The 18855-nt window shown below is 43.4% G+C and overlaps 1 protein-coding gene across 1 annotated transcript; it reads left to right on the top strand.

Annotated features, from left to right (window-relative positions):
* The first annotated feature begins 3409 nt into the window (after positions 1 to 3409).
* Positions 3410 to 16862, top strand: NDUFA9 (NADH:ubiquinone oxidoreductase subunit A9). The gene is made up of 11 exons (XM_082280095.1): positions 3410 to 3498; positions 6294 to 6464; positions 7232 to 7329; positions 7513 to 7604; positions 9975 to 10116; positions 10455 to 10557; positions 11203 to 11270; positions 11403 to 11479; positions 12924 to 13019; positions 15185 to 15251; positions 16590 to 16862. The coding sequence occupies exons 1-11, from the start codon at positions 3450 to 3452 to the stop codon at positions 16755 to 16757; spliced, it is 1131 nt and encodes a 376-aa protein (XP_082136221.1). The 5' UTR covers positions 3410 to 3449; the 3' UTR covers positions 16758 to 16862.
* Positions 16863 to 18855: the final 1993 nt, after the last annotated feature.

Here is an 18855-nt window from a genome sequence, read left to right as displayed (position 1 = left end):
AAGGCTACCAACAACACCCTGCGAACAGGGGCTAGGAGTTTTCCTTTCAAACTAAATGGACTGCCCTGTTCTTTCTTTCAATCATGCAGAGTTCCTGAACCTAAACGGTATCAAGCGGAACTATTGGTCACAAAATGTGCCCGCTCAGGAAGCTACAGTTGTCTCTATATTTAACTCACATCCTGTAAAAAGCAACACATACCCTGGACTTATGCACACGGACCATCATGCTCCTTCACTCTTGCAGAGCCCAGCTTCAAAACTTACTGTGTCCAGCTCTTGCTCCCAATCCAAAGCTCCTAGAACAAAAAGTAAGTGCTGGCCTTCACTTTCTCCTCACAGCTTTTAGAGTGCAGTGCACCCAGGTCTGTGCGTTCAGCCCTAGGGACCCTCAGGCACCTTCAGTCTCACAGAGTCCAGTTACAAAGATGAGAACGTTCAGCAGCTGCTCCCACAGAAGTTCTAGAAGAAAGAGGCAGTGCTGGAATCTACTTTCCTTTTGCAGCCTATAAACTGCACAGCCAACAGTGAGACTATTCTTCTTCCTTCATAGCTCTGTGCAGGATCACATCCTTTCAGTCTCGAAGAGCGCATCCACAACAGAACGCCTACACTGACTGCTCTCACACGAACGGTGCCGGGACAGAAAAGCGCTTGGTTTTTTCCTGGGTACTGTCATAAAATGAACCACAGGATGGCGGTGTGGGCTTGCAAAAGAAGAGAACGCACCTCACCTATTTAAACTACCGACAGTGCAGACCCAGGTTGAAATCACCACTGCGCTCAAACCGTCAGGACAAAAAGATTTCGCTGCTCTCCCGAGTACAAACTCTTATTTGCCACACACTCAAACGGCAACACGAACTCCTTTACACTGATACATTTTTTTTTCATTCTCGCAGAGCTCAGCTACAAACTTGAAACCATCTGGCAAAAGCAAAGCTCACAAAAGGGTCATCTGAGAATGCTGGTGCTGCCTGCAATTTCAGCCACACACAAAGAACAGCTCCTCATTCTCCTCAGTTTGGCATGAGCTTTCCACTTCTCAGAGGTGGCCTTCTGAAATTTTGGCACCGCACTTATTTTGGACAAGGTAAGCAGCTATGTTCAGGACTGGTGCACAGCTGATAGAGGGCCCAAGTCAAGTAATGCCCAGTAACAGCGTTCTGGCACCTTTGTAGGGGATCATTTCCTGCATGTTGTCTGTTTTGAGGGAGGGGATCCCATTTCTTTTGAGATGGGCTTATAGTTCCTCTCTTTAGCACAGAAACCAATTTTGGATCGGCAGATTGGGTGGTCTTAGTGAATTTTAACAGCTTTTCCTAATAGGCAGTTCTGTTGGTTAGAGCTGTTGAACTGTTCCAGTGGGAATGCAAAAGCCAAGCTGCCGAGCTTTCTGTCCTCGTACCTTTAGTGCGTGAGCAGTGCCAAGCGCCATTCAGTTTGGATCCTGGCTCTGTGAGACTGTTCACAGAGCTGATAATGAAAGTGCAGATGGCAGAACACTGCTAGTAGTCTAGGTGCAACTGAAGTTGTAGGCAGCAGCAACTGTCTCAGCTGGCACTTTTGTGAGCTATGTTTTTGCCGGATGGTTTCAAGTTTGTAGCCGGACTCTGCGATAGTGAAAACATTCATTAGCACAGAGGAGTTTGTGTTGCCATTTGAGTGTGGTGCAAATAAGAGTCTGTGTTGAGCTTTGACAGGGTACCCTTCCTTCTCAGACCAGGGTAAAAGAGCAGGGAAGGCTGCTGTTCTGCTAAGTTCTTTATTTCATAGTCTCACAGCTTTCTTGAAGGCAGAGTTTGAAGGGGGTTACATGCAACAGCAGGCAAAACCAGCTTCTTCTATATGTTCTGTATGCTCCATATACTTTCTCTTACAGAAGTGTGGATTATATTTGTTAACTGACCAATAAGATTAACACACAATTCTAGTTTTCCTTTTCTTAACCTATCCTAGTGTAATTCTAACAGTCGTAAGTCTTGCGCAAGTGTTACACAGGTATTACACAGATTTGTGTGTACAGTTTCTATCAGCTCTTATTGTTTATGTGAACACTCTATCTAAACAATGTGAACAGTGCAATTCTATCTATATTTTGTCTAAAGTAAAGAATTCTGTGAAAAGGTAACCCTGCTGCAGCAAGAACTGTGTTTAAGGTCTCTGCTACAGCTTTTTAATGTTTAAGGCACTTAGCATATATTTCTACTGAAGTTAAAAAATTATATTTCTATTTCACTTTGGTGTGGCTTCACGTATCTCAGCTTGTACAAAGGTTTTAATTCAACCCCTGTGCTTTGGCTTCCCTCTGGGCCTGAGTCCTTTCATTCCAACAAGTTTGTACTTGGAAGGGGAAGATCAGCGAAATCTCTTTGTCCTTACACAGTGGATTTGAGAGCAGTGACATTTTCAGCTTGGCTACGCACTTAGGGCGGCTTAGAGCAAGGCCAGGAGCGTTTCCTTCTTGAGCAAGCCCACACCGCCATCGTGTGTTCGGCTTTATGAGCGCTGACTATGCCCAGGAAAAAGCCAAGCGCTTTTCTGGCCCGGCCCTATTAAATATGTGGGAGCAGCCAGTAAGAGAGCTCCGCTGTGGATCCAGGCTCTTGGAGAGTGATCCTCCATAAAGCTGGGAAGGAAGACAATCGGCTCATTGCTGGATGTGCAGTGGATAGACCACTAAAAAGAAGATTATTCCAGAGCAACATCTTTCTTTTAGAACATTTTCTGTGGGACCAGCTGGTCAACGTGGAACTCGCACCCATTGAACGGCATGAAACTCCCTGGAGATGCGGACCCTCCCTCCAGCTCTATGCACCGTCCTACTCTCTCACTCTAGCAGATCCCGAACACTTCCCAAACAAAAAGTCCTAGAACAAAAAGCCAGTGCTGGCCTTCATCCTCCCCTTGCCGTTTGTAAACCAGGCCAAACACACCGGTGGTTCGCACTTTCCTTCTCTGCTGTGTACAGCATCACATCCATCGCTAACCCGAAGCGTTTCCAGCTGCAGGTGGGTGTCGGGCTCTGCTCCCAGGGAACAAGGCACAGGACAAGAGGAAACAGCCTCAGCCTGCGCTAGGAGAGGCTCGGGTTAAACATCACAAAGAGTTTCTCCACTGAAAGAAGAATTCTGTCTTGGACACTGGAACGGGCTGTCCAGGCTGGCGGTGGAGTTACCGTCCCTGAAGCTACCGTTACACCCTGAGGTACTTAAGGAAGCACCGGAGGCACCACTCAATGCCATAACCTGGCTAACACGGCAGTGTTAGATCACAGACTGACCCCAGTAACCTCCACACTCTCCCCTATGCTAATGATGCTACTAACGCTAATGAACTCCGTGCCTTTTTAACTGGCAGCCCCTGAGGGACCCCGCGGTCCCGCCCTGCGCAGCCGCGCTGTGCCCGCGGCCCCGCGCACGCGCCGCCCCGCCCGCGGGAGACGCAAGATGGCGGCGGCGACGCGCTGGGCCCGCGGGCTGCGGCTGCCAAGGGCAGGTGAGTGTCAGCCCCGCCGCGCCCCTCACGGCCCCGGCCCCTCCCGGCCCAGGGAGCTCTGCCCGTCCGTGCAGCTCTGCCCCAGGCTGGGACGGGCTCGGCTCCCGGCTCTGCGCGAGGGGAGCTCGCACCGCAGCGGCTGGAAAGGAGCTGCCGAAAATTTTTCTGAGGGCGCGGAAATGATCGTGTTTCTGCCTCCTTTCTCCGCTGGGAGCTGGGGGTTGGAGCACAAAGGGCTTGGGATGTAGCTGCGGGTGTCGCGCTGGGGCTGTCACTGCCCTGTAAGCTAAAAGTTTGGGTTCCTTTTGCTGTTTCTTAGGTGACTTTGACCTTTTGGCCGTGATCTATAGTAAAGCTCAGCTACTGATATTATAAAGTGTGTATTTGAAGCTTTGCCTCTGTTTAAATTGATTCTGCCCGCACTTAAGTTGAGTAACATGGGAGATGGCAAACGGGTTTTGTAGGTAAAGGGGAGGGGGGAATTTAATATCCTTTTAATGGGAGCAGTGTGTCCTTTATTTATCTAAGTGGCTGTCAGATTGCCTCTTAGGACAAATGGGAGATGTGGTGTCTTATTCCAGTTCGTGGGGTTGGGAGAGAACAGGGATAGACAAACTTCTGAGTAGAGGAAAAGGTGCTTTGGGTTCACTGTGGATATTTGAGCTTTAATTCATAGAATGATAGAACGATTGGGATTGGAAGGGACCATCGGGTTCCAACCCCTGCCATGGGCAGGGACATCTTCCTCTATCCCAGGTTGCTCCAAGCCCCATCCAGCCTGGCCTGGAATACTTCCAGGGACGGGGCAGCCACAGCTTCCCTGGAAAATGGAATTTGTAGCAGGCTTACAGTAGTGGTTGGGTATATAACCATAGCTGGTGATAATTTGTGGCAGGCAGACCTTATAGATTTATGGAACAAGGAAAGATGTTCATCACTAAACACCTTCCAGTGTAATGCAGGCACAACACGTGCATGCTCAAAGGTGGGAGAATACAAAACAGTAATTAGGTATAATTTGTTAGTGTGACAATGATAGCATTATGAAGAGCTTGCCGCCAATAATTTTTGCAGAAATAACGGCAAAAAAGCCACTGAGTAGTTAAAAGATACAAATATTTTTTTATTTTGTAACTTTCTTGTTGTTCTTACATAGGTTGATCTGTGTAATACCTTTTCCAATGGGTGCTCACAGTGGACTGAAATTTTGTTGCATTTAGGGTTTATATTGTAAGAACTGAAAAGTGTTTCTATCTAAAAGTAACAGAGGCAGTTTTAATTGTATGAATATGACTATTGTGTGGTTTTAATTTTTTAAAATAAACCTTTAGAAAAAGAAATGTAGGTAAGCAAAGTGTTGAGGAGTATGGCTCATTAAATTTTCTCTTCACCACTTCAGCATACCACATACCCTTTTTTTTTTTGATACTTGAAGGAATCTTGTTGGTTATAAAGGACCCAAACATTTTTCTGTGACTCTGTGTTTCCTAAAAAATAAATTCAGTAGCAAGCCCCTAATTATTAGGAAAGCACAAGAATGGGTGAAGATACTGGAGTGTTTTTTCCTTCTTTCTCGTAGTTGGTCTTGAGCTCTCTGTTTCAGTAATGGAAAGGTCCTTTGAAGACAGAAACCCTGCCCAGTTTAAGCTTGGACCTGTTTTGTAGGAGAGATGCCTTTTAGGAAGTCATATACCTACCTTTAAAGTACAGAATGTCTTACTTTGTGCTTTTCTATCTGCCAACTGAAGCATGGTTTCCAAGCATACGATAAAAAATTGAAAAGTTTGAGTCTATGTGTTACTCATTTACTTAGGTGGCTGTCAGACTGCTGTTCAGGACAAAATTGGAGATGCAATATCCTTTACCACTTTGTGGGGTATGGAGAGAACAGGGATAGAAGGCTTTTGGGTAGAGAAAAACCTCCCTCAGGCACTGAAATCTGGTTGGATTTTCTGGTTTACGTTCTGTCAGTTGATACAACAGAATATAATTTATGCCTCAACATACCCTATCCTTTTGATCTTCTGAACATTGTGGCTGCAGTGTCAGTGCCCCTGTGTAACTGGTAATTCCTAACCACATTGGGATAAAACCTTCTTCAGTGTGCAGGTGTCACCTTCCACTATCCCATGGTGCTCCAAGCCCCGTCCAGCCTGGTCCTCAACACTTCCAGGGATGGGACAGCCACAGCTTCTCTGGACAACCTGTGCTAGGGCCTCAGCACCCTCACAGGGAGGAATTTTTTCCTGATATCCTATCTAAACCTGCTCTCTCAGTGTGAGGCCATTCTGCCTTGTCCTGTCACCACGTGCTCTTGTATATCAGTGTCCTAATGATGTCCTGTTTCCATGGCTCCCAAGCTTTCCTAGCTCCTTGAGGAGAGGAGCACCTTTGAGGCAGTATCCCATATATCATGGATCTGGCTCTTTGCATCCCTCCCTATCTCCTCGCTCCAGAGCTATGATGCAGGAGAATTGCTTCCTCTGCTATATTTTATATTTTTACTGACTATTCTTTACTTGCTTCACCTTAAACTCACAGTAAGCTTTACTTGTTGTTTAAGAACTGATAACGTTTGCTCCTTCCCTATCTCTGTTTGATCCTTGACTTTACCAACAACTTCCCAGGCCTGCTCCCCTCTGATCTCTCCAGACATCTCTGAAACAGCCCATCAGGATTCCCCACATGGGATATTAGAGAAAAAGGATCTGTGATGAGAAAGCCAACATAAGGTGTAAGTTAGCAGTGCCGAATCCCAATTAATGTCCCAAACTCTCTCCTGTTCTGTGTTGCAGGCCATGGAATTTCTGTCCTGACTGCAGCACCATCAGTGTTGCAGCAGCACCGGCAAGTCCATCACGCCGTGATCCCTCATGGGAGAAGTGGAAGATCCTCTGTCAGTGGCATTGTGGCCACTGTCTTTGGAGCCACAGGTTTCCTGGGACGATACGTTGTCAACCGCTTAGGTAATGCTCACCAGGAGTACTAACTAAAAAAACTACCAAAAAAATTTTTCAACAAAACTAATCAGTCTTTAGGTTGCAGGGTGATGTAGAAGTCTCTGGCATTTTGCATTTTGAAAGTGTTCTGCAGAATGTTTGGTCTGCTTAAGTTCCAGCATGTGACAAGTAGTAAAATGTGTTTTAATCAAGGAGATTTTGGCACTTTTGAAGGTTAAGGTCATTAAAAGAAGTCCTACTCCTCAGTAGAATGCAAATCTGAGAAGAGCCACAGCATGTATTTGATTCTTCTGGTTTTACTCTTATTAGGACATTTTACTAAAAGGTTTGCAGGAGTTTGGTTTGAATTCTTTAAAATTGCCCTTTTGAATTTAAATTTTGGAAAAATAATCCTTGCTGCTTTATTCACCTCCTTCTTTTTGTGCAACTTAAAAAATGTAAATATCCTTGCCTGTGTTCCATTTTTTAGGTATTATGCTGTGTTTATAGGACACACCATTCTTCTTGTTGTTCGTTAACAAGCTTTGGTATTTTGTCTTACAAACCTAAATATTAAAGAAAGAATCCTGTTTAAGAATTCCAATTAGGTAGGTTCAAGAAGAACCTTAGTTCTGTTCTGCTTTTAGCTTTGCAGATATGCATTTGAAATACCTATGTCTAGTTGTAGTGCTTTCATGCCAGGGGAAAAAAAAAGGGAGCTTTGTTTATTTAGAAGTTCATCTACTTGAAGTGATGCAGCTGTTTGAAACTTTGGGGTTTTTGTGGCCCTTTAGGTCGCATTGGCTCTCAGGTCATCATCCCCTACCGCTGTGATCAGTATGACCTGATGTATCTGCGGCCCATGGGTGACCTGGGACAGCTTCTCTTCATGGTGAGTCTGGCTTGGGGTCAAACACAAATCCCTGGCTGTACAAGGCAGCCTGGTAATCCTTCTCAAAGACACCCCTCCAGCTGTTGTTTAGCCTCTAAATGGGAATGTTGTGAAAGAGCTTGCTTTGATGATGCTTGTTTACACATTATCTCATCTTGTTCCCATTTGATGCTCTGCTTGCAGGAGTGGGACTGTAGGGACAAAGACTCCATCCGAAGAGCCGTGGAACACAGCAATGTGGTCATTAATCTTATTGGAAAGGAATGGGAAACAAAGTAAATTTCCTTTTTTTTTTCTTTTCCTATATATGATAGATTTGCACCAGGTATTGTAGCCATGTTTTACAGCGTGTGTGTGCAGTGATGTTGCCATTGTTCTCGGCTTCTGTGAAAAAGACAACCCCAAAATTTTACATATAAAATTTCTTTAAATGGTTAACTCCAGTCCTGGCTGTGATCTGCTCTGGAAAGGTGCGTTCTTTCCACAATTTTCCAGTGTAACATTTTTGTTCTGGCAGAAAATTGAAGTGTGCTTCTTTCACACACCTTGTAGGTGTTCCCTGAGTGCCTTCCTGTAGATGACAGAGCCTCACGAATTTCCTATCTTTGTTTACATTGACATTTTATTTATATTAAATTAATTTTTATGTTGTATTTATATTTACATTATTACAGAAGTAAGATTTCATCCTGTCACTTGGAGACAGTGATGAGTTGTAAACCATGATCAAACAGGAATAGCTAATGGAGAGTGCCTAAGATCATGGCTAATAACATTCCTTGACAGAATTTTGGCACACACAGTATTAGCCACAGAAGCATTTTTTAATAATGATTCCTAAGAATAGTTTCTTTTTGAAATCCATTTTAAAAATCCCATATGTATTTTTAGGTTAAAAATACCTGTAACAATCACCTTTTCAGTGTGTGTGTTCATACAGTTATGTCCACTTCATTTAAAGCCTTGTGCAGAACTGCCAGACAAAAATTTAATTGTAGGATTTGCCTTTATATGGTGCATAATTTTGCTGTTATAGTAGACAGAAACAAATGTAGATATCAGTTTGATCTTTGTTCACAAACCTAATGGTTTTGTTGGCTTTTTTTAATGACTAGCTATTTGATGTTCAAAATTTCTAGACGTGTGTAAAAAGTATGATTTATATAAAAGACAGTTTCTTTTATTATTAAAAGGAAGTGTGAGGACAACAACAGAAAGTTTCATTCTAGGTAAAAATCCCCAAACCTTGTTCTCTGGACAGTTTCAATAGATTCAAACAGACAAGTCTTGGTCTGTGTTCAAAACTTTAGGACATTACTGAGCTTAACCACTGTGTGGCACAAATGTTTTAATCACATATTTTATGCATGTGGGTACCAGTGGTGGTGCTGAAACCCTGAGATCAAGTTCTCTGGCTTGTTAAACACGAGGTCAGAGTAACCATTGTAATCATCCCCGAGCCTATGAGAAACTTGGGCAGGAAGAAAAGTAAGATGAGGTGGAGAGATCAGTCAAAAAAAGCAAAGCCTGCCATGAAATACTTTTGTCCTTGCCTTGTACTCGTGTCCAGGCTCCTCTGTGTGTACTATGTTGTTTGAAACTCCATGGTTACAGGAGGGATGTTGTTTGTTCTCATGTGTTTCTGAATCTATTTTGGTGAGCAGAACAGAAGTGATGGTTCCCAGGATCAGATTAGTTATTGAAGGCTCAAAAATAACTTCTTATTTTTAAGGCTTTCTTTGGACTCCAGTGGGATCTGAAGAGCTGTGGGAGGAGACACAGAGAGAGGTGTTTGGATAAGATGTTTGTTACCCAAAGCAAACAGTCAAGATGCAGGGGTGCTTACAGGGACAATATAATGACATGAGCAGCCATTTCTCTTTCTTGCAGTCTTGGGATAGTTGGAAAGAATTTTGGGACTGTTGCCAGCCTATAATGTCAGCTCTGCTTGGAGACAGAGCTTGTATATTGTTATTGATCAGATACCAAACTGGTTTACAGTATAACCCTCTAATTTAGGCCCCTTGAATATCATACAGTGAGGGGAGAATTTCTTCTTGCTTCTCCTAGAAGTCCCTTTCATCTCTGAAATCATTCTAAATGCTCTGACAAATTGTTTTTCCATTTGCATGAGCACCTCTGTGTTCTCTGGTTTGTTTTTGTCTGCATCCCCTGTGCCAAGCATCTGTCCTGACTAGTGCTGCTCAGAAATGTTGAGCTTCTTTGTAGTGTAATTAAGTGTGTCAAATCAAGGCAAATTTTGAACAGGTTTCATAAAAATGCAGCTTTGCTCAGAGTTCAAGATTCAGGAGCACTTCTCTTAATAAAAATAACCTGTTTTCACTTCCACTGGGAGCTTTCTATTTGTCACAGACAAGTGGGCAGGAGGATTTTTCATACTGATTTAATCTTACCAGGTGAAAAAGCAGAGAAGCTAAAATTGATGATTACAGGTGCAATTTCACTTTCCTCTAATTTTTATGATATGGAGAGTCCATCCTGAAGGGAAACTGTGTTTCTAACAAAGAGTGTCAGTATAGGTTTTTGGTAATACATTCAAGTAATACATAATGATTGCATGTTGGCTGATTGGCAGCCATTATTGATTGCTCCTAAAGTAACATTTGGGTTTTGTCTTGCTTTAGAAACTTCAAATTTGAAGATGAATTTGTAACTATTCCTCAAAATATTGCACAGATAAGTAGGGAAGCCGGTGTGGAAAAATTCATTCATATCTCTCACCTGAATGCTCACATGAGGAGTCCTTCCAAATACCTCAGGAACAAAGTAAGTCTGGAATCCACTTCAGAATATTTCCTGAGAATGTACTTTGTGTTTGATTTGGGTGTGGTTTTTTTTCCCCAGCTGGGTCTGTTTGAAGGAAATCAGTGTATGAATTTGCTAAAGACTGTTTTCTGCAGCTGAGAAATGTTTGGACTTTCTGTGAGACCTTTATCTTAGTGCAGCATTTCAAGGATTAAATGGCTTAGATATAAATAACTTTTGTGCTACTGATGGCATCATTTCTTTCAGTTCTGTTGTCAAGGATGCATTTTGTTATGAAAGGCATCCACTTCTGCTTGGTTCAGCATGGATCTAATGAATGTGTTTGTTTTAATTGATAGGCTGTTGGAGAGGAGGTAGTGAGGGAAGAATTTCCAGATGCAGTAATTTTGAAGCCCTCTGAGATGTTTGGGAGAGAGGACCGATTTCTCAATCATTATGCAAGTAGGTACTCTTGGAATAATAAAATCATGTATGATTTGTGCAACTGCCTGTAGAGAACAGAGGGAAAATGGATTTGCTTCTGAAAAGCAGACAGGTGTGTTTTTATCAAGAATGTGTGGGAAACATAGAAACATAATAAATTCTCACCTCTTGGCAGAATTCTTTCTCAATCTAGTTAGATGTTGCTCTTTGTTTTTATTTTTGTAATCATTCTGTTTTGAGGGGGAGTGTGTGTACTACTGGGTTATTTATTTAGATTATTCTCACCTGAGGTCTGGTCATCTTGGCCCTTTGTCAAGCTGGTCAAATGTAAAAATCCTCCTGAGTTGCTTTGGGCTCAGAAGCTCCAATAATGTCTGATGGATCACCAACAAAATTGCTACACAGGATAGAGTGGAACCAGTTTCTGTCTTGCAAAGTTGAGATATGTCTGAGCTAAGTAAACAGCAAATGCAGCCTTCCCCTTGCTGTTAATATAGAAATTAAATGCGTGCTGAAAAATACGTTGCTGCAATTGACTGGGAATTCTTCCCAATTCTATTTTCAAGTCAATTTTCAGAAGAGATCCACACTCAGTGTGGTGTAAAATGTCTTGGTTATTCTGGCACTGAAAGGATTCCCAGATTTTCGCTTTTTTTCTGTCAGACATGCGCTGGTTTGGTGGTGTGCCTCTTATTGCTCTGGGCAAAAAAACAGTCAAGCAACCAGTCTATGTAAGTTTTCCTTAAAATCCCAATCCCAAATCCTCAGTGGGTGGATGTGTTGGTCTGTAAACCACCTCTGAAAGAGGTGTGTGCATGTATTCCTGTTTTCTCTTGGTAACTGTCTGAATTTGTTCCTCACAGGTGGTTGATGTAGCAAAGGCAATTATTAATGCAATTAAGAATCCTGATGCAAAAGGCAAAACATATGCCTTGGCTGGGTAGGTCACGTTTTCTGATTCTGATGAACTGTAGTACTTCTTTTTGGTGTCATTTTTTGGCATACTGCACAGAACAATTAATTTAATCTTCATCCATGCACACAGTTTGAGCTGCAATAAATTCCACCTCCTTTTTGGGAGGAAAAATGGCTCAAGCTGTTATTGTGAGTACTCTGAAAATCCTAGTCTGGGCCCCACTGCATTTCATGTGATGTATGTGCACACAAAGAAATTGGTAGCTTGGGAAACATGCTAGACAGCATGGATTTGGGGAAAATTCTGGTAAAGCTGTGTGGAAACCACCTGAATGGGTTAGAGGCAGTTAAGAGACTGGATTTACAGGTTGCCCAGAGAAGCTGTGGCTGCCCCATCCCTGGAAGTGTCCAAGGCCGGGTTGGATGGGGCTCTGAGCAAGCTGGGATAGTGGAAGGTGTCCCTGCCCATGGCAGGGGTTGGAGTGAGATGGTTTTTAAGGTCCCTTCCAACCCAAACCATTTTATGATTCTCTGATCTCTCAGAACTTTTCAGGAGAACATGTCAGTTGAAGGCTCAGTTTTCATGCTTGTCACCTCAGACCTTGGCATCTTGAGATCTTGGGTTTATCAAACTGCTCAGCAGTGTGCTCTTGTGGTGTCATGGAACTTTTCAGAGTGTTTTGGAATACCAGCAAATTGCCTGGAAAGCCACGGGAGATACCTGACACCTCAGCTTGAGCCATCTAGAGAACCTAAAATGCCAAGGCAGAATCTGAACAAGAAAGGGATGGAAATTCCCAATGGTTTATGTTACTCTTAGGTGTGTGAATGGGAGACTGACTGCTTCCTTCTCTCCATCTAGAGAGGGGGGGAATGCATTTTTTAGGCAATTCACCTTAGCTTCCTTGTCTTGCTTTTAAATAGAGCAATGTATTCTTGTAACGAGTATACTTTACTTGTATCAAGGAAAGGCAAGCGAAGCAATTTCCTTGCAGCTATATCCTACAAAGATGGGATGTCTTGTTAAGAAAGCATCCTTACTTCTCCATCTGCTTTCTGGCTTCCAAGTGGGCTTGTACAAACTCCTGTCTCACTGCTGGAAATCTTGAGTTCAGAGTTGGAGTCAGCATGGAGGAGGCACATTAAGGTGTGCTTTCAAAGCACGCAAAATACACTTCCTCCAGTGTGGTTGTGGTGGGTTAGCCTTGGCCAGCAGCCAAATGCCCACTGTTCCTTTCTGCCACTTCTCCATGCTTTTCCTCAGCTCCAGGATGGCTGCAGTCCTCGAGGATAAACCTGCTCCTTGTGAGCCACAGGGGAATCTCTGCTGACAAATTATCTGGATTGAAGAAACAGGCTTTTTGTAAGCCTTGGGGGTGGAGGGTGTTAAATTGGTTTTTTTTCTTCTCTTGCTGCAAATACTGAAGTGTAGCTGAGTGAGGTGTGATGTTTGCTGCTTTCCCTTTCAGCCCTCACCGGTACCTCCTGTATGACATGGTTGAGTACATCTACGCCGTTTCCTACCACCCCTTCATTCCTTACCCGCTGCCACGACCTCTCTACCGGTAAGTGGGACCCTAAGTCAGGGAGCTCTTGGCAGCACAGAAGCATAAACACTTGTTGCACAGATTATTTACTCTGCCCAGTTGTTATTTAATGTGGTGGGGTTGCAGAAGTTGCCTTTTCTGAGGTACTTGTTAGCCAGTTTTGAGCCTTTCATTTGGGGACAGACCTGCATTTGATGAGCTGGTACACGAAATGCTTGCTTGCAGTGAGCTTAACATAGCTGTTTATTCCAGAGTCATTTCTCCCTGGCATCTAGGGGCAGGTTGAGAGGACATAGCCTCAAGCTGCACCAGGGGAGGCTCAGGTTGGACATCAGGAAGAACTTCTTTACAGAAAAGGTGGTTGAACATTGGAATGGGCTGCCCAGGGAGGTGTTTGAAGAAACAACTGGACGTGGCACTCAGTGTTCTGGTCTGGTTGATGTGGTGGTGATCAGCAAAGGTTGGACTTGATCATACTGGAGGTCTTTTCCAGTCTAAGTGATTCTGTGATTGAATGGTTTTGCTGAGTCAAGAAGTAGAAAAAGGTCCTAATTTGATAAAATTAGTAGCAAACTGAATGATTTTTAATAATACCACAGGGAAAATGGGCGTGAATGTTGCTGACTGCAGGCCCTGACAGATTTTTGTGCACAATCTTAAGGCACTGCTACTGTCAGCTGTCCTTCCAGTCTGGCAAGCACTGCCACCCTGGAAGCAGAGGAGTGGTAAAAGATGGGTGTGGGCAGGGATTGACTTTCTAGTTCAGTCCTTTGTATGGATTTGAGTCAGTGTTGGAGGTAAGTTTGTACTGGGATCTTGGCCTGACAGTTTGAGCAGTGTGCTTGTGAGTATGCATTTCTGTCTGTGATAGGAGAGCAGTGACATCTTTAGAAGATGGTGCTGAATGGGGAGGCAAGAAGGGAAAGGTGAAGCATCACTTCAGCTGACTACAGTAGGCTGCTCACATGCACTGAGGATAGTAACAGTGCATGAAAAAATCAGTATAATCTGAGCCTAGGCCTGATCCTTAGGGAATAATCACATCTTTTTGAAGAGCTGTCCCAAACAGTAAATGCCCTTTCAGAAGTTGCCCTCAACATGATGGAACTGTTATTATTTGGCATCCTGGTCCTCCTCACTTTTAATACAATGAAAATTAATAAGCTAAATCAGTCGCCAGAGTTAGAGCCCTCCTGCCAGTAGGACTCAGCATTGGATCCATGGAAGTTCTGATGGATCATTCTTAGAACATCCTAAACCATTGTGGCTGTTCCTGTATTGGCTGTAAGAAGCACCAGGTTATACCATGGCTCAGCTGACCCAGAGCAGCTTGTTAAAAAGGTGCTCTCTGAGCGCTTCTTAGTTTTATTCACATTTGCTGCAGTCTATGTTACACTTTTTTATTTATGGGCTAAACTAAGTGATACTTCATATTTTTGAGAAAAGAATGCACCTGAAAGGCAGATGAGCCTGGTTGTGTTTGTGCAGTAACTCAGTGACACCTTAATCTGCCAGGTGAGCACTTCAGCAAAAGGTTCTACCTGTTCTGTAAAAGATTCTGCTGTTGGTCCCAAGACAATGAGCAGGAGCTGTAGCATTATTTTCTTTTCCCTAACAGATTTCCTTTCTTTCAAGGGAAACTTCATTTCTGAAAACTGCAGCTATCCTAATCCTCACCCTTTTTTTAGATTGCTCCAGATTCTACCAGCTTGTTTGTGTGGCTGATAACTCACTTAGTTGTCAGCAAGTGTGTTTTCTCCTGGAGGCATTGAATCCAACTTCGTGACTAATTGGATTGCTGCCTACACTGGCAGGGAACAGAGTTTGGATGAAAGACAGGGGCAAGACTGAGTCCTCTGGTGTGTGGGGAATTGGATGTGGGGCTTACTTTCCCCACCCACTAACTCTCATTTGAACTTCTAGAGATCTGCTTCTCCATTCCATCCAAAGTAAAATAGTACGAGATCCAATAATTCAGGAACAGTTAATTACCATAAACACACCTAAGAACTTAGTGGGTGACACGTTCAGTGCTTTAATGAGCTCACAGCTTGCAAGAACAGCTTCAGAACAAGCTCTTGCTCACTTGTCTATTAAGTTTGAAGTATTTTTTACCAGATCATGTTATCCTCTGTGTATCTGGATAAATGACTGCACTTTGGCAACACTTCTTCTGTTCACAGGTTCATTGCAAGATTCTTTGAGATGAACCCGTTTGAACCATGGTTGACACGGGACAAGGTGGATCGAGTAAGTGTGGGACCAGCCAAAAATCCTTGGGAAAGGTTTCACTGTGCCTTTGTAACTCTCACTGGTGGTTTTGCATTCCCAAAAAACACACGGAATTGAAAACAGCCAGAAGTAGAGGTTGGATGAGCAAAGTGATGGGGGGCAGTGCTCCCCACTCTTAGTCAGTGTATGTACCTCTAGATGCACCAAAATCACTTCCATCATCCAGAGAATGGTGTTTTTAACAGCTGAAGCTGAACTGATGCCTTGCACGCATTCCAAAATCTCACTTAACATTGGGGTGTTTCTTGGGAGAATGTTCTGTCTTCATGCTTATTCCTGACTTCTCAGAGTGTTTCAGTGGGGGTGGAGAAGTAAGTTGCAAAAAGCCAACTGCAAGCAAGGAAAAAGTAGGAACTGGCAAGTATTAATGTCAAAATCTGGTGTGTATGTGTAGGCTAGCAAAGATAGTCATGTACATTCTCTAAACTTTGTGCTTTCTGAATTATGGAGTGACTCTCCCAGTTGTCAGCAGCACTGGAATTTCAATATATTTTGTTATAACGTAGTATCAGTAGACTGCCTTGATTGTTCCCCAGGATAGAACTGTAATATCTCCAAAAACCTTTCTTCCAGCTGCTTTTGTAGTTTCTTGAGTTACATTTCATAAAATAAGCCTGCACCAAATCACTAAAACTGCTGCAAGTCAGCTGTAGCATAGGTAGTTTAAGAGGGAGTTTCTCCATGTCACTTTGGGTCTGATTGTTCCTCTGTCCAAGCTTTTCTTCCTCAAATAATGTATATAATGTTAGATGTGTTTGACTTAAAAGACCTTTCAAGGAACAACAGAGTAAGAGAAATCCCTGTTTTCTAAGATTTAAGTCATATGGGTTGCATATATGGTAATAGAATTAACTGTTTTTCTGGTACAGAACCATGTTCTAAACCATAAACAGAGCAAAGCAATCTATCAGAGGTGATAATTCAACACATTTTCTTGACAAAGCAGAATATCCAAAATTTGAGTTCAAGTATGCCCTTGGAGTTCTGCATAATTTTGCAGTTGTGATGCAGTAACCTCCCTGATAATGTGTGGAGAGAAAAGGGAAGACACTCCCTGCATGTCTCACTGGTATTTATTCCTGAATTAAAGCCTGAAGGACCTTTTCCTGGATGCAGGATACCTGTATCTCCTGTTGAAGGTGTTGATACTCAAGACCTTGTGTAATTATGCCAGGGTTCTGTTTGAATCTTTCCTCCTCCTCTACTTATTTTGGCAGGAGAATGATTACATTGGGTGTAATGCTGTCCAAGTCAGTTATCTTTTTTTTTTCCTTACCCTCCCCATTCTTGTTGAAGTTTCACACTACAGACATGACATTTCCTGACCTTCCTGGTTTTGAAGAGCTGGGGATTGAACCAACCCCCCTGGAACAAAAAGCCATCGAAGTTCTGCGCCGTCACCGCAGGTTCCGCTGGTTGGATGCTGAGCTGGAGGAAGCAAAGCCAAAGACACATCCCGTGTAACAGCTGGCAAGGGGGGGATACTTGAAGCTTCTTAAACTGCCTTTGGATGACCCAACTTCTTTGGAGAACTGTGTACATACTGAGTAAAATGTATTAATCATGTAAGCTGTATTTCACCAGTGTTGTCTTTTCAGTTAAGGGGGGGACTGTTACTGCAGTGCAGATTTTCTCTCTGCCACAAAAGCAGGTAACATGGATGCTTAGCTGGTGAGCATTACAGTGTTCTGAAGGTTGGGACTAGGGGGGGAATGTGCCTTAACACTTGTCCCTTTCTCCCTTGGCTCTCAAAGCAAATGTATCACTGTGCTTTAGATGCTCAAGTGATTTCAAGATGTAGGTCTCCCAGAACATGCCCTTTCCAATAGGGATTGCTGGTAATGCCACCTGTTCAGATTATGACATCTAAGACAAAGCCCTGGTTTTAAGTTTTTGACTCTTCTGAACTTGGTTTTTTGCCCTGAACACATCTCTTAAAGAAAGTGCCAGCCTCCTTTCAGGGAGTTACAGAGAACCGCAAGGTCTCCACTGAGCCTCCTTTTCTCCAGGTTAAGCACTCCCAGCTCCCTCAGCTGATTGCTGCAGCCAAAGATCAGAATCTCTCTTTCTGTATTGCCAAACTACTGTGAAACTCCTGGGCAAAGTGTTTCTCAAATTTCAAGAGCTTCCACATTTTGTTGTTCCACATCAAAACTGCTGCTGCTAACGTTTACTCTGTGAGAAAGAGGTGGGGTCTTGTGATGCTCTGAGTTTTTTGATCCTGCCTTCGAAGGAAGTATTCAATTTGGCACTCATGGATTGTTTATTTTTCTTTTGATAACATAAGTTCAGTGCTTTTAAAATAAATCTGCCAGTTCAAAAGCTAGGACAAACTGGAAGTGAAGTGCATGTTGTTAGTAATTTGAGGCTCAGCTTGTATTATTTTTGGCTGCCAGCTTTTCTCTATCAGACCTTAACTCTACTCTCATTAGCACTCATTTGATAAGTGTGGCCCTGATCTTGATTTACTGCATGTTGCTCACCTGCTGCTGCGAAAGCAGTCCTGTTCCTGAGCTGCTTCACAAGAGTACAGAGAGATGCAATTATCACATAGCCCTGTGTGGCTAAGGAGCAGTTTCCATTTTCAGATGGCAGAGTGCTGCAGGAAAAGCTGGCAAGGGTAGTGTTGGAATGTGAGGTGCCAGTTCTGGGAATGTTTACCATGGTGCAGTGATTTATTTATTTCTCCCCCCTCATTCAAAGCACAGCTTTTCCATTTGCACCCTGGAGCTCTCCTACAGGATCTTAATTCAGATAACCATTAGAGAGTGGGAAAGGAGTGAATATCCATGAGAAATTTACTTGAAGCAGCTGTTCCACATCAGGAATATGGGTCAAGTGGAGCATCACACCACAGTGCTTTGTCTTACAGAGCACCTTGCAGAAACTACACTGTGATTTGTTAGTTACCCTTCTGAAGCAATTCCTTTATTCTGTAATACAGCCCTGAGTACAGAATCCATAGAATTGCTGAGGGTGGAAAAGACTTAGACACGATTGTTGAGTCCAATCTCTGATCACCACCTTGACAATTAAGCCACAGCACTGAATGCCACATCCCATGGTTTCTTGAACACTTCTAGGGATGGGGACTCCACAGCATCCCTGAGCAGCCCCTTCCAATGCCTCACTGCCCTTTCCAGGAATAAATTCCTCCTGATGTCCAACCTCAACCTCCCCTGGCACAGCCTGAGGCTGTTTCCTCTTGTCCTGTCCCTTGTTCCCTGGGAGCAGAGGCCCACCCCAGCCTGGCTGCCCCCTCCTGTCAGGGAGTTGTGCAGAGCCACAAGGTCCCCCCTGAGCCTCCTTTGCTCCAGGCTGAGAAAAGCTTAAAGGTTTCTCCAGTTGCTTAGAGGGCAGATTTTAATGACTGAGAGGAGCATTCATGCTGGCAGTAATTATTCTGTAGTTTCCTCTCCCTCCCTGCTGTTACTTCTTCTTTTCCCTCTGCCCTGAGGAATGCACATGGGTACGATTCCATGAAATGAGGGAGATCAGAGGACCTGTTACATTTAAAGTAATCCAAATTATGAGTAATTATTACTGCAGCTTCTTTGAGTTA

This window comes from Coloeus monedula (assembly GCF_965178545.1).
Source record: "Coloeus monedula genome assembly, chromosome: 4".
Lineage (NCBI taxonomy): Eukaryota > Metazoa > Chordata > Aves > Passeriformes > Corvidae > Coloeus > Coloeus monedula.
This window is presented reverse-complemented; position numbering and strand designations above follow the sequence as displayed.

Bases quoted from the DNA above. Each gene is read 5' to 3' on its own strand.
- NDUFA9 (XM_082280095.1), top strand. From the start codon at position 3,450: ATGGCGGCGGCGACGCGCTGGGCCCGCGGGCTGCGGCTGCCAAGGGCA. The intron at 10,117-10,454 runs GTAAGTCTGGAA...TTTAATTGATAG, and splicing joins CCAAATACCTCAGGAACAAA to GCTGTTGGAGAGGAGGTAGT. The intron at 11,271-11,402 runs GTAAGTTTTCCT...TGTTCCTCACAG, and splicing joins CAGTCAAGCAACCAGTCTAT to GTGGTTGATGTAGCAAAGGC.